The sequence below is a fragment of the Typopeltis vanoorti genome, chromosome 6 (genome assembly GCF_054136105.1).
Source record: "Typopeltis vanoorti isolate ZY-2024b chromosome 6, IOZ_Tvanoo_1.0, whole genome shotgun sequence".
NCBI lineage: Eukaryota > Metazoa > Arthropoda > Arachnida > Uropygi > Thelyphonidae > Typopeltis > Typopeltis vanoorti.
In genome coordinates, this window is record NC_143554.1 from 77,247,248 (window position 1) to 77,263,640 (window position 16,393).

Below are 16,393 nucleotides of genomic sequence, written 5' to 3' on the forward strand. Positions count from 1 at the left end.
CAAGACATTAAACTACAATACAGCCTTAAATCACTAAACGAGCTGTCGTTGGGTCACAACCAAATTCTACTACAATTGGGAGAACAAGAATGCCTGTCTCCTCCCTATCATTCAGGCATATCGTGGGAGAGATTGTCTAAAGCACTTAGGGATCAAATTAGACCCGTCCCTCACATATGCACACCAGAAGATGTGGAATCTGCAGTGACTAGCTCACCCAACAGATTTAAGTCCGCTATAGCGGTTGCAACCTTCCACAGACCTGTTCCCAATCCTGATCGTTTGCCTGAGGATATTATGGACCTGATCAGAGAGAAGAACAGAGCTAGGAAGAGATTTCGTAACACTCGCGCTCCTCAGGACAAGACAGTGTTTAATAGATTGAATGGAGCAGTAAGAGATGCACTTAAAACTCATAGAAACCAAGTTTGGGATAAAAAGTTAGCCTCTATCTAACCTATTGATTACTCTATCTGGGGGTACTGAGAAACATCAAAAATAAAAACAGATGCAGATAAGGCAGAAGTCATACTAAAGAATCTTGAGAAGCAGTGCAAACCTTCTTATAACAACTTAGATTTCAATCACTTGTACAAAATCCACAGACAGGTCAGGCATGCATTAAATCTCCCAGATACCAGTGCTGACCATATTGCACCCGCATCACCTGTTGAATTATATGATATTATTGAAAAACGTAAGAACAATAAAGCTCCTGGACCAGACGGCATCTCAAACAGGGTGATCAAGCTCCTGCCTCTAAAAGCTGTAGTGCACCTGACCAGTATAATAAATGCAATCTTATGATTTCACTATTTTCCTTCCACCTGGAAACTGGCTGATGTAATTCTTATACATAAGCCAGGCAAAGACCCACACCTACCGCAAAATTATCGTCTAATCAGTCTCATCTCCAATCTGGGTAAGGTTGCGGAGAAGGTCATCCTCTCACGACTCCAAACCTCAATAAATGACCTAAACATCTTCCCTAAAGAACAGTTTGGTTTTAGGCAACACCATCCTAAAAGTACTACCCAGCAAATCCACACAATTGTCGAATACATCATCACCAGTTACAACTGGCGCCAGTGCACAGGAGCTGTTTTCCTAGACCTATCCAAAGCATTTGACAAAATCTGACATTTTGGACTCCTGCACAAACTTATCTCAGCCGTTACCTCACTAAAAATGGTTCATCTAATCCATTCATATCTTCAGAATAGATCAATGCAAGTTAAAATCAACGGTTCTACATCGTCCCAGCGCCATATCTTTGCTGGAGTGCCGCAGGGATCTCTACTGGCTCCATTGCTGTTTTCCGTATACATGTCAGACATCCCACACAATCCGATGACTTCCATTTTGGCCATGTATGCGCACGATACGGCAATACTAACCAGATCTCTCAGACCCCATTTCATTACCAGAAAGCTTCAAGAAAACCTTCTAAAGCTGGAGGGCTGGTTCTCCAAGTGGAGATTGGAAGTCAACCCCCTGAAAACCTCAGCCGTTCTTTTCTCAAAAAGGCCAATGTCTCCTGTAGGAGATGTGTTACTATTTAATAATAAAATTCCCTGGTAGACAGAAACAAATTACCTGGGTGTAATTCTCGACAAAAAGCTATCTTTCAGTCAGCACACTAAGTCTGCGTGCACAAAGGCATCTAAAGCCATTGCTCAGATTTATCCGCTAATTAATAGAAATAGCAAGTTCAGCAACAGAATCAAATTGCAGCTATACCAGATGACGATTCGTCCTATAATCACCTATGCCTCTCCAGCCTGGAGCCACCTCTAATACTAACATTATCAAGATACAACGAGTGTAGAACAAGTGCTTGAGAATGATTCTGAACGCCCCCTGGTATTCTAGAAACAATCTACTTCATAGAGACACAAATATTCCCTATATTTTCTCTTTTCTACAATCCTTAGGATCCAAGTTTTTTCCTAAAGACGTCCACACATCCCAACGATTTGGTTCAGCAAGCTGCAACATACGAGGCAACGGGCATATTCAAATATAGAAGACCAAAAGCTATATTAGCTTCCTATAACGATGCATAATCTTCATGCCCATTCAGGGCGAGCAAACTGCTCGTAAATTTTACCCTCACTGTAACCACAACAGATAGCGGGGAATATGAAAAGCATCTTGCTTCACCTCTAAAGACATAAATTTCAATTGTTAATTGTCAATTTTGAATAAGAAAATAAAAATACTAAAATATTATACTAAAAATACAAAAATACTCAATTTTGAATAAGAAAATAAAAATACTAAAATAGAACGTTTAATTTAACATTGATTTTTTAAAAAAATACATGTTTATTCGAAAAATCTAGTTGTTGAACTTAAATATTAATGCTAAAAGTAGATTTAATTTTAAAATATAACCGTAAATATTTCTCAAAATTACTTTTAACGAAATCAAAGCATTTATCGTTTAAAGTAGCCTAATCAGTATTTATTGGTGATATTCACGTTAACCTAATCGTGAATCACTTTTTTTTTAAATATAAAACTGGATGTTTTTTTTTAAATATTATTTTTTTATTGATAGAATTATTACATTTATCTCGTTGTAAAACTCCTATTCTATTCGTATATGCAGGAACCTATCCAGTTGTATCTTACTGCCTTTCTTTTAGCGATTGACAGGTAAGACAGCTTCGTTGACAAAACCATCTTTTCGTTATCATGACAGCTACGTCAGCACCATCTGGTGTCGAAACGGTTATATGCTGACAGCGACAGGAAGTCAGTGAACGACATGCACCAAGGGTAGCGAAAACTTTTGCATCTCACAGTATTCCTAAGAAAAATGTGATAGAGTGGGAAATGTTAAGGAACACGAGGCCAAAGACTGTCCATATTCCATGTAGGAATGTCATGACAAAAGTTCTGTCATCGTTAAACTTGATATGACGGAAAAAGCTGACAGGCGATAAGATAAAGAATTTTATAGCAAAAAAAAGGAGATACACCGCTGACTGTGAAACTATTCCTACTGACTGCTTGAAGATTCGTAAATCGATAGATCGATTGGTAGCAAGACTTTTTTAAATCCTATATTTTGGAGCCATTTACTTATAGGACACCTGACGTTAGAAAAACAAAGTTAACAGTCCGGCGTGAATCAAAACGAGTGTAGACCTAGAACATAATTTTGGACAGTTTTAATAGTTTATCACAAATACAAGTGTTCTTCCATGTGTGGATTACTGTATTCATTTTATTCATTTAGGCTTAAAAAGAATAAATAAACTTATAGTAAAGAGACCATCCTATTTTTTGCATGCTAAGTTTTTCCGATTTTTCATTTAGAATTCATAATATTTACTGTTCGATGTTTCATTCTAAAATCACAGATTACAGACTAATATATCTCTAATATTATTTAAGAAGTAGTAACAAATTAAATCCTCACTGGCTAAACACCACCCGGCAGTTCTTTCAGCCAGAGATAGGCGGTGGATTGTTGAGTTAATTAGTGTAATTGCAGATCAAAAGAAAAGAACCGATTTGTTGTCCTGTGAGGTTTTCCGACGTTTTTCTAAGATCCACTGCATCAGCAAATTCGTGAGTAACATAAGAGATGGCGGAGAAAAACGATGGATATATACCGTGTTATTCAGGAAGCATGCAAGTTATACCATTCAATGCACTTAGAATTGAAAGCTTTTGTACGTTTACTGGACTTAAAGTAGGCTTAGAAACATAATCATCAGACTGGTCATGAGTTTATGATGTACCTAAACGTACGCCTCAAAAAAAAAAAAAAAAAAAAAAAAAAAAAAAAAAATCAAGCACGTTTTGCACCTGATCATGCACTAACCGAAAAGCAAGATCAATTTAATTAAAATATAGCTGCAGTTTCGTTTTTCCGAAATCAACTGTTTTCTAAAACCAAAAGCTAAAATTATTTTAACTTAGTTTTTCTTTATCTTTATTTGTTTATATTGAAATATTTTCACTTCCCATACACTGTGTTAGATACCAACAAACAAAAATGAGTACTTTATTAATCTTAAAAAGAAAAAAATGACGTTCTTTCCAGTCCATTAAAGAACCATCCACAAATGCGATATTCCTTGGGTTTTCAGACAGCTGTTTAGACCATTAGGAAAAGATTAATAAGACTTCTTTGCAATGTCATTGCTTTCTTTAGCTATCCATTTACCAACCTACCTGAGAGATACTATTTATTTGACCTTAAAGATTCCCATAAAGGTCAAAAATATTCTCGTAGCGACAAGAAAACGAAGGTGAGACGCTGCGGTAGCTTGTGGACCACGAGAAAGGTATTTAATCTAAAACATGTAATGTGTTTTTGTGTGCGCTGCCGACTTTTGTCATTTATTTCTGTCAGCGTTTGTGGATGCTTGCATTAAACATGAGGAAGACCGTGGAACTCGCACGGAGGAGCTGTTGGTGGCTTGGGTCACCTCAGAAACATTAATTTCACTAGGAACGCAGCTTGTTTTTTTCCCAGACTAGAAATAACCATTTATGCGATGGCCGTATTTTCACTGAACTTGAATAAGAAATGAGAATTAAATTAGATGTCTATTCTCCACTCTTCGGTAACCAAACTTTTATTTGGTTCAACTTGATGAGAGCTCCAACTATACACGGAACTTTTAAATCATGAATTGTGCACGAAAATAGGATGATTTGGAGTAAATTTGAATCCCGTTTACATTAGCTGGAAAGACGTATTTTGTTTCATAGCTCATTCAACCTCTATACATCTAAGAAAATTGCTATGGCAAATACCCATTGATGTGATTTTAGGAATGATCAAGCAGTCATTTTCTTTATCTCAAGAGAATTTGATTCCAGCATTGTTTCCCTAAACATATAAATAGGATAGTTCTTTTTTATGTAACAATATAAAGAAGAATTCTCCCAATTTCTTGGTAACTGTCTCATTATTTCAAAGGCATAGAATCACATCTGCATTATTTTATAATAATAACAACACGCGCTGCAGACATTATATGATAATGATGTTTTTGGAGACTCGTCCAATGTTGTTTTGAAGGTAAACTTCGATTGTAGTATCAAAATTCCTATCAGTTCTCTGCTTACTTCTCTTTTTTTTTTTTTCCTGTAGCCGAACCATGAATACCTCTCCAAGTTGTTGCGTGACCTTAAGAAAAATCTTATGCATTTCTCCACAGAATTCGATTTTATACTCAACAAAGGCAGCAATCACTGTTATAGATTTTCATTAACGACCAGTCTTCATTTGTGAAAACAGTCTCAGTGCAGAAAATGCTAGTAGACACAGTGAATTCAAACACGCGAAGTAACTGATGATGTGAGAAAGCACTCCAATATATCGTAGTAAATATCTCTCTCTATTGTTTGTTCTCTAAGACATAAATCTTATTGGCAAAGAACCTGTCAAAAAAGACTATCGATATTTATCACCTTTCATGATTATCAGATTTTTTTTAGTACGCGATATCCTTGAACATTAAAAGAAGATTATCAGATTTTTGATGTACAATATTATTGTACATTCTTTAATGTACAATGTAAATCTGTTGATGTACAATGCACATCAAGAGATTCGAATTTGAAGATTCTTCGCAATATGGTTTTCAAACTCGGGTATTTCCTATAATGCCATAGTGGAAATAGAAAATTATTCATTGACACGTGTCACGAACATATTGCGTCATCCAGCTGGTTTCATGCGAAGCTATTTAGGGTTTATTTTGTCTCCCAACCGGGAAAACTTTTATTTATTTACTGGAAGACTTTAATGCTAGTATATTATTGCAAACATTTATGGTAAGGGGCATTCAAGAAACTGTCCTTATGTATGTATGTATTAAATTATGCGATATTTTATGCAAGATTTAGTTCTGCTATTTTTAAATATTTCTTATCCTATTTTTATTTTTCTTCCAGGATTTGCAACTAAAGTATGTTGGTCCAATGGAACATGGTTTCTGAATAGAGTACGGAAGGAATGGACCAATTATGGGGCATGCGGACGTATTGAGGTAAGAGAAAGAGAGAGAGAATTGGAATTGGTTGATACTAATAATTTGAATTCTCAAAGTTCGATCTACCTGTTATTTTGTTATGTAGTTTGTTTTCTTCTATAGGAGTATCTTTTCCCCACACTATTCTTTCTCATTCAGTGCATTAAATGACGTCAGAATTAAGAATCAGTTTATTTTTAAACTATATGTATTATTAATTCTTTTAAAATAACTAAATATTCTATCAGTTAATTTTATTTTAATTCAATCTATTTAAATAGCCTTTTGAGTTAAAATTTAATAAATAAGTAAAAACTGATGTATTAATTTCTGTACATTTACTTAATACAAATATAAAAGATAAATTTTCTTGCAACAATTTTATTACAATTTAAAAAGAAAAAAACGTTTTTTTTTTATTTTGTAAAAAATCAATGAATTTTGATACACCATAAAACGTTTTGTTTAACTTTACAGGAAGTTCGTCGGCTATTGTATTTTCATGTGGCGACCTATGCAGTTTCCATTTTCTTTTTAATCCCGGCCCTTGTGATTTTTATGATCTACAAGTAAGTAGTTTGCGTCAGAACATTCTCTTTCACATGTTTATGGGACATAATTCACACAAAAACTTCTGCAAACGAAATGTTAGCAATACCGCGTTGTTCCTATAAATCGTTGTAGTAAGTTGTACTCAATTCTATTTTATATAAAATACAGAGCGATTTGAGTGAATTAAATATCTGATTATGGTTTGTTTATTCCTTCTTTTGCAGACAACTTCAAGTCCATCGAATCACAATGCACAAACATCTTTTCGTTTCTCTCCTTTTAAATGGAATATTTGTCATCCTGTTCAAGGCGATCGTGATGATGGAAGAATTGGATAGTTCTAGTACTGATAAAACTATCTTAGAAGAAAATGGAGTAAGTAACTGAAAAGGGTGCTCATACTTAATATATTGAACTGAGCATACTCTCACGAAACATCTTGTGTTTCTTTTTATTAAAAAAAGAAAATAAACTGTATCTGGCAAGTGTAAAGTTGTTGTTAGAAAAACGTGATACAGTTCGCATTTGAAAAGCTTTAGATATTGACGGGTGATATATATATAAAAAGGCGTTATTATATTTGCTGTGGCTTGTTTTACTGAAGTTTCTCTTGGTGCATATTTATATATTGTTACTGCTTGTTAGCCGAAGTTGCTCCTGCAGCATATTTTCGATTGTTGGTATTGCTTGCTGCCTGAACTTTTCCTTGCGGCGTATATCTGTATTGTTGTCACTATTTACTAGCTAAAGTTGCTAGTAGTATGTTTATCCATTCTTCTAACGCCATTAGAATTGCAACAATGGTGATACATATGCAGGATATAGTTTTTATTAAAAAAATATTCGTCTATTATTAAAATGCATTGATTTGCTTTGAACTGCTACCGATTGTTTAAAACAGATATAGAATTGTAACACATAAAATATATACACCCTCTGTCCAAAACGAAACCGAACTTTTCGAAAATAGAAGACACTAGTGGAGCCACCTGTTTTATCTTTTTGTTATGGAACGCGGCACCTTCATTAGTGTTGTGTCACCTGTTAATGATATTTGTTTCATTAGAAGTCGAGTTATAGTGCCAGAGTGACAGTGTGTTTTGACGAAGTTGGAAAATGAGTTTCAAACAGAGAGCTGCGATTGACTTTTGTGTTAAACTTGGTAAAAGTAGTACCGAAACGCATCAAATGCTTCAAAAAAGCATACGGTGATGAATGCTTATCCCATATTCAAGTTTACGAGTGGTTTAAGAGATTTCAAAGTGGTCGTGAGATCTTGAGGACGAGGAAAAGCCGGGCCGTCCAAAAACTGGACTGAACGAAGTTAACATCCAAAATGTGCGTGATTTCATCAAAGAAAACCCGAAATCGTCCGTGAGATAGATTGAAGATGAATTGGGGATTCCAAAATCAACTGTGCATAACATTTTGCCCGAGAGTTTGGGCCTTCGTAAATTGAATTCGCGATTTGTTCCCCACAAGTTGACTGACGACAAAGCGCCAGAGTGCTGAGTGGAGACCACCAGAAGAGGGGGCATCCAAAAAAAAGTCGCTTGGAGAATTCAAAAGTAAAGACAATGCTGATTTGTTTCTACGATTCCAAGGGCATTATCCACAAAGAATTCGTACGGCCTGGCCAAACGGTCAATGGTGAGTTTATCTCGAAGTTTTAAAGCGATTGATAGTGAGAATTCGTAGCGTAAAGCATGAATATCGTGACGACCGACCGTTCGTCAAAACACACTGTCCCATTTGGCATTATAACTCGGCTTCTAATCAAACAAATGTCATAAACAGTTGATACAACACTAATGAAGGTTGCCGCTTTCGACAACAAAAAAATACAACAGGTGGCGCTACTAGTTTCTTCTATTTCGAAAAGTTCGGTTTCTTTTAGGACAGAGGGTGTAATAGGCACTAAAAATACAGATATAATATTGTAAAGGAGCTATAAAGTCACACTTTATTCTATAGAAAACTATGATTCACACTCTACTTTGATATAAAATTGTAATCTTTTTCTGCTGTCTATCTCAATTTTAATCTATGAATCAATAAACAAATCAATAGTTCAGTTCTCAGCAAATTGTAATTTATTAAACTGTTCAATACAGTCTTCGTCAGGCTCAAAATATATTTTAAAATGATTTCCTATCACATATAATAAGCAATACCTTTTGAAGCCTAAATAACAGTCAAAAGCTTACAAAGTAAACAATGATTAAAAAGTTATTTCCTCTTAGAATTTTCTAAAAATTCAAACTACTTTTAAGAACAAATAGAATGACATCATTTATTCATATTATTCATTATTTGTCCTTAAACTTAAATATAAATTTCAAAAACCTGACATTAAATTACTTAAATATAAAGAGCTAATAAGCTTCATTTCGGCGATATAAACATTATTTAAATTAAGGGGATATTAAATCCCACATAGTTTTAAAACCGAATAAGAAACTCAAAGATTGGAATCAGAGAGTTTCTTGCCGAATATAGTAAACTATAAAGTATCGGCGACCACTAGCGTGAGCTAATGTAAGTGACTCTACAATAAACATGAATGTTATGAAGTCTATGACCTTAGATACTGAAAATAGTCTAAAAGGACGTACAGATGGCCTAAAAATAGACAAACTAATTTGTAAATCACGTAGGAAGTTAAAATAACGGAAGTAAAATTCGTTTTCTTGATTGAAAAGAGCTTGTTTGTTTCGGTGCACTCAAGCTGAGTTTGGTGATGTCTCATTTCTTTGTAATGGCACAAACTTGCAAGATGCAATTAATAGCATAGACAACTATCTACTAAAGAAGAAATAATTAAATCGATATATAATTGTTTGGTGAACTCATTCAGAGACTGCGCGCTGTTTCCATGGTAACCACGCATATTTACCCTTCGAAACTCTATTTATAAATTAATATAAAGACAGAAAATTCGATAATAATAATAATAATAATAATAATAATAATAATAATAATAATAATAATAATAATAATATAGTATAATTTCCTCTCTTTAGGTGGGATGCAAAATCCTTTTCGTATTAACCAAATATTTTCGCACGACCAACTACATGTGGATGTTCTGTGAAGGATTTTACTTGCACAAGTTGATTGCAGCAGCTTTTGCCGAACAGAAGAATTTAATTATGTTTTACATCATGGGTTGGGGTAAGTACGTCAGTTTGGCTTAATGCATTGAATATGAACGTGTTTTCATTTACCGTAGAAGAGTGGTTATTAATAATCTAGAATGTAAAATTCTTCATGATAAACTCGGTAATCAGCAAATATACATAAAAAAGATATAATAAGATCAAGTGGTACGTGTGGTTTTAATCAGCGACATGCCACTACGAGATAAACTAGAATCCAGAATGAAGAAAATTATTTTCAAAGAATAAATTAATTTAGTTTATAAAATATAATTGAATAGTAAAAATAAAAGTAAAAAATAGTATGTGAAAAAATAATTAATTTAATATATTATTTTTATTAGTAACGGATATAATACACCATCAAGCATTATTCATAAAATACTTATAATTAATAGAATGGAGTCGAATCAGGTCCAGAGAAGGAAAGTAAAGAGTGGATGAATCAATCGACCGTGAGATGCGGTGATTAATTCATTCAATCCAATACTCTTGGAGGGTAATGGATGGCAATGTTGTAGCCAATGAAGTTCTAACTGAGGCTCGGCTATTGCTGTTTCCCTCTTGTCATGATCAGAGCTTTATACTCAATAACACCTTATCCTTACACTGTCTTCTGCAGACAACGAAGAATAGGAAAAGCATTCTTGCTTCACCCCTTTAGGCCAGTCCTTATAAGGACTATAAGGAAGGTCCAGATGGAATCACAAACAAAATAATCAAACTACTCTCCAGAAAAGTCATTGTGCATCTAGGCAATATATAATCAATGCCATCCTCAGCCACAAGTATTTTCCCTTAACATGGAAGATGGCGGATATAAACGCCAATCAAAAAGATTGGAATTAACTCCCAGCTCCCCGACAGCTACAGACCTATCAGTCTTCTGTCCAGCCTCGGAAGGTTGCGGAAAAAGTCATCCTTACAATGCTTCAATCAGCAACGGATAAATTACGTATAATTCCTAATGAGCAGTTCGGATTCAGAAAAAACCATAGCACCGTACAACAAATACACCGACTGGTCGAATTCATCACCAAAGGCTTCAACTGAAACCTCCATACAGCTGCAGTCTTTATAGATGCTTCGAAGGCTTTTGATAAGGTGTGGCATCAGGGTCTTCTCAATAAGTTCATCATATTCAATATACCAACTAATCTAGTAAAAATAATCCACACATACCTCAAAGACAGATTCATGCAAGTGAAAATAAATGTAACTGTGTCAACCAGATGCAAGATCCTGACGTCTGGTTGACGTGTTTGTACCGCAGGGCTTACTCCTGCTCCCCCCCCTGCTATTTTCTATCTACATAGCTGATATTCCTCAAAACCCAAGTTCAACAATCACTGCGTTATATGCAGATGATACTGCATTATTGGCAAGATCTCTTGGCGCCAAACTAGCTATTAGACGACTCCAAAGAGTAATTAGAGAAATGGTTGATGGACTGGAGGATCCAAGCAAACCCACAGAAAAGTTCAGCCATACTGTTCACTAAAAAGAAGTTTCAGACTAAGGAAGACATACATCTGCTAGGAGTTAAGATTCCATGGCAGAGCGAAGTCAAATATCTCGGCGTGATGCTTGACAAAAAACCCCTCAATTCACCAGTCATATAAACACACATAAGCTCGAAGACATCCAAAGTAATCGCACAGTTCTACTCCATGATCAACAGAAGAAGCAAGCTGGATGTAGGAAACAACCTACTTATATATAAGATGGTAATACGACCAGTCATCACTTACGCATCTCCTGCTTGGAGCCATACCTCGAATACGAATATTCTAAAACTGCAGAGGATACAGAACAAATGCTTGTGGATGATTCTGGATGCCCCATGGTTCATAAGAAACTCCCAGATTCACATAAATGTCAACATTCCCTGCATTACATCCCTCCTTCATGACCTAGCAGAAAAGTTCTTCACCAAGATAAACAATCATCCGAATCCACTGATCAAGCAAGCTTCAGACTACAATGAAGCAGAATGCTGCAAACACAAAAGACCCAAGTCAATTCTACGCTCTGCTGAACACAGCTAATCCCACTGTCCTTTCAGGGCGAGCTTAAAGCTCAATAATTCTCCATTCAAAGAACTTCCTTTTCAGACAAAGGGGAATATGAAAAGCATTAGTGCTTCACCCATCAAATCAGTATCGTTATGCGTTAGGTTTCAGGAGTCTCCGTAGCTCAGTCAGTATAGACGAAGCCTTTTGGTCGAAAAGACCTGGGTTCGATTCCCTTCAGTAAAGTGAGGAAACTTAATCTGGTCTCTTTCGACGAAAGGTGAGTTAGCCTGTCTAATACGATGGTATAGGGATTTCTTACCCAGCTCGGGTTTTTTTTTTGTCCACCAGAACAGCCAAACCGGCCCCGTGAACCCACATCGATTACAGTCATGAATACGTTCCAGCCATATGCCAGTGCCGAGCCCGGATAAAACTGGGGGGTTGGGGAAAGCAATGGTGAACTACCCTGTAAAAATCTCACCAGGAATACTTTGTGGGCAATGCCTACAAAGTCACCTACGATTGAAAACTACTGAAAGGGAAAACCAGGTAATAGTGTTTTAAACGAGATGTGCGTAGATTATTTTAGTCTTCATCGAGTAGTTAAAATAGCCATTGAAATGTTACTTTCAAGTAATTGTTATGAGTAAAAGTATTCGAAATTGCTCGCCCTATTCATTTCAAAATTTAAAAAATAGCTACACTGTTTCTCATGATTCCTCATAAGAATTGCCAATAGCAGAGAGCATTTATGAATAATACACATCCATTTTTTGAACCATATTACACCTAAGCTAATTTGGATTTTAATGAGTCTACAAATCAATGGAGAGTCACAGTTAAAGCAAGTTGAAGGGCAGAAAATGCATTTTCTTCACATCTGTAGATGAAAGAAAGTAATTCACTGCTTGCTTTTTGTAAGGTGAATGCAATTAATGTAATCGAAGACTGCTCGAAATATTTGTTATATAGAAGACGTTTCCTTGTATTGATAATATGCTACTCACAGACCCTTAAAGTCCATAACCTGTCGAGTGTCCTTGGCTTTCAGAACAGCTCAACTTCTACTGAAAAGCGCTGATAAGATTTTCAACGCTCCCGAAGATATTCTAACCAAAGTCCTCGTAAACAAAGTGCCACCTTCGTGGCACTTTGTTTACGAAGTTCAATACCCACTTTTATTGTTTTCCTACCGTAGAATAAAACTTGGAATGAAGTTATTTCTTGTACACTATAACAAAGTATTCAACTGACAGATTTTTAAACCAATACTTCATAAAAGAAGGCATTTTCAAAAAAAGAAAAAGTTTTATACTAAATCGTATTAAAAGCTGTTGCATACAACCTTGCAACATATGCATATATCGGTAGCTTTCTTAGCAACTAGGAAGGACTAATGAAGCAATTAGTATTATGCTTACATATTGATGCTCTAAGAAGCTATTAAATGTTCTCTTCAATGTTATTTTATTATACATAGATTCACTGTTAGAATCTATGTATTTTGTTAGAATCTATGTATTTGTTCATATGATTCATTCTTAGAATAAATAAATTGTTCAAGATTAATTGTTGAGATAAATCGATTGTTTATGTGGGTTCATTGTTGGAATAAATATACAAATAGGAGAATTAATTCTTCATTTATTTGCTAAGAACATCTCTAAACTTTTCTTTCTGAACTATGTCCTGAGGTTATCAAACAAAAGAATTGCCTATATCGATTATAAATATCTTATTTTGAATGTGACCTTTATTTGAAAGTTGGATTTTTCCTTCATTATTTATATCCCTTTTTCAAACATGTACAAATCAAAACATAGGGAAAAAAATAATAATAAAAAAACGATACGCGTTTGAGTTCTTCGCATTCATGTGAGTCAGTTACTTCTTCTACAATTTCGACTACATATAGGCTATGGCTGTAGAGTCGACATCTCTCCCTCTCTCTTTATAGACCGATTATATCCATCCGGAATTTTTCTTTTTATTACAATATCTGCTATACAAAGTCTGTGAAATTTTATCGATCAGTTATTATTTATAAAATAATAACTTCAGAATTCAGAAACACAGAAATATTCTTGGGCCTACGCTACCTCTCTCTCTCTCTCTCTCTCTCTCTATATATATATATATATATATATATATATATATATATATAGAGAGAGAGAGAGAGAGAGAGAGAGAGGGGGGGGGTAGAAAGACAATATTTATTTCTTACTAGAGAAAGAATCTTTCTTTAGTTTATGAGTGTAATTTAGGAGTCCTATTGCAATGCTTCCAGGAGGCTTCTGGCCGGTGCTGTACATATATAACCACATTGGCTGTAGTGTTCAAAAATAACAAACTGCATCCTTTTACTACATTATTTATCTTTGAAATGCATCAAAAGCTAGATGAACAGAACTCTAGAAACAAGGGATAAGTAGTTTGTTTTCCCAAGAATTTAATAAAATTTTATTTTAAAAAAAAATACTTATATTAGTCATCCTCAGTACTCAAATTCAAAATCATTTTACGATCCTTATACTTTAGGCATGTAAGAGTAATAATAATTGTGGTTTCTGGATCTATCGTTCTAGATTTTATGATCGTGTTTTTGTTAATGAATTATAATTATTATGTTTTTATAGAGTTCATATTTATTTCATTATGGATTTTTATTTCCAGTGTTTCCTATAGTTCCGGTTTCTATATATGCCATATTACGACAGGTGCTAGCCGATGAACAGTAAGTTGATTTTTTTTTCCGATAAAATTATCATTACAGCAGACATTGGCATTATTAATACAAAAATGTCGATAATTTTAGTTATATTGAAATATATAGGTTAGCTCAGGCGTTCCCAACCCTATGCCCGTCGACCGTGGCGCCCGTCGACGGGCATATTTTGATTTTTAATCCTAAAATGAGTGAATCAAGTAAAAGACAACGAATCTATAATTTTAACACTGACTGGGAGGAAACACATTGTTTCGTTAATTTTAAAGATAATTGTGTTTGTCCACAATCCGGGAGATCAACAATTAAAGATAATTGTGGATCTCCCGTTCATTTCTCAAATATGAAAAAAATGGTAGGCGATAGTGAATTTAACTTGTCATATTCGTTAAACATCTTCAGGTGCTTAAAGAACAGTTTGAAAAGAGATTTCAGGAATTTACTATCATCGAGCCAACGATTTCCTTTTTTTTAATCAATCCTTTTACTTGCCAAGTAAATATAATGGAAATGGCTGCATGCATTGCAAAGCTTGTTCACGTAAATGCTGAAGAACTGGAGCTAGAAATATTGGATCTTCAGAATGACATTAGGCTAAAATCCCATATAACAGATGAAAATGTTTGGAATCTAGTGGATAGAAAAAAGTTTCCATTCTTAAAAATAGCAGCGTACAAGATAAAATCGTTTTTCGGTTCCACATACCTTTGCGAATCATTGTTTTCAACCAATGAATATCATAAAATCAAAATATAGATCACGACTCACTGATGAGCAACTTGATGATTGTTTAAGAACTGGAATATCATCATATTCTCCTAATTATGAAGCACTGGCCAATGAAATGCAATGCCAAAGATCACACTAACTTACGTATATATATATTTAAATTTTTATATAATGTAAACTTTTAAGTAATAAAACATTTGATTATAATGTAAACTTTGTATGTATTCATTTAACAAAAGAATTCAAAAACTTTGCTTGAAAAAATAGATGGTGCCCGTCGCCCTACCGGTATTTTAGAATGTGCTCTAGGAAACAAAAAGGTTGGGAACCCCTGGGCTATCTCTTTTGAAATGGTGTGTTTGTTTACCTTGTGCTGAACAGCCCTTTGTTGATGCGATTCAACAGATTTCTCAGTTAGTTGGCTTTTGTCACAGGTCAGTAGAAAACTAAAAATATCGACTACAAGGCTCACACTATTTTAGAAAATATATGCCTGTTAGGGTTAAGAAACAGGAGATGTCAACAGTGGCTACAGTATTTCTCTCTCTCTCTCTGTCTCCTGATGTTTATGAAATCATTCAAAGCCTTGGGCTCAGTTATCAGTGAAGGAGAAGGATAGAGCCTCGATGCCTACCACTCATCAAAATAAAATGGTAATTTAAGCTCAAAGAGTTCCGCCTAATTCGGTTGTAAATAAAAAAGCATTACAAACATTTCATTTAAATGTTTCAAACAAATATAAATTTAAATATATTTAAATACGGTGATGTGTGTGTGTGTGGGGGGGGGGGGTCCTGTGGAAATAGTTTTTGACTCTACAACGCCAGACTCAGAAGAAAGACCATTGCAGATTTGGTTTTACTAGAAGTACATTTTCTAGGTAGCCAGATTCCCAAGTTAGCCGACCTCTTGGATCAGGCAAATGCGATTTTTTTTTCCTGGATATTCAATTTTTTAGCTGAACATATTAGAAAATCGACCATAGAATTCGCTTTGTTAAAGAATAGGATCACAAATTGTCAGCTGTTATCTTGTCTGTTCTCTCTCTCCCCCACATTCCTGTGAAATCATTGATAGTCTTGGGTTTTGTTATCATCGTGAAATAAGAGTATCGAGACTCTACTATTGTTAAATTTGGGATTAAACAACCATTACCTTTGGAGTTATATCATTAATTAATTTATTTATATGCTATTTAAATATAAATAATTT

The 16,393-nt window shown here is 34.7% G+C and overlaps 1 protein-coding gene across 3 annotated transcripts in view; it reads left to right on the forward strand.

Moving 5' to 3' along the window:
- LOC150105594 (calcitonin gene-related peptide type 1 receptor-like) overlaps positions 1 to 16,393 on the forward strand; it is a 128,798-nt gene that overhangs the window by 101,597 nt on the left and 10,808 nt on the right. For all 3 annotated transcript variants that reach the window (XM_090394932.1, XM_090394934.1, XM_090394933.1), the window contains exons 6-10: positions 5,926 to 6,020; positions 6,480 to 6,571; positions 6,779 to 6,929; positions 9,578 to 9,728; positions 14,401 to 14,461. In XM_090394932.1, the coding sequence (XP_090251058.1) occupies positions 5,926 to 6,020; positions 6,480 to 6,571; positions 6,779 to 6,929; positions 9,578 to 9,728; positions 14,401 to 14,461 (550 nt within the window). The remainder of the gene's footprint in view (positions 1 to 5,925; positions 6,021 to 6,479; positions 6,572 to 6,778; positions 6,930 to 9,577; positions 9,729 to 14,400; positions 14,462 to 16,393) is intronic.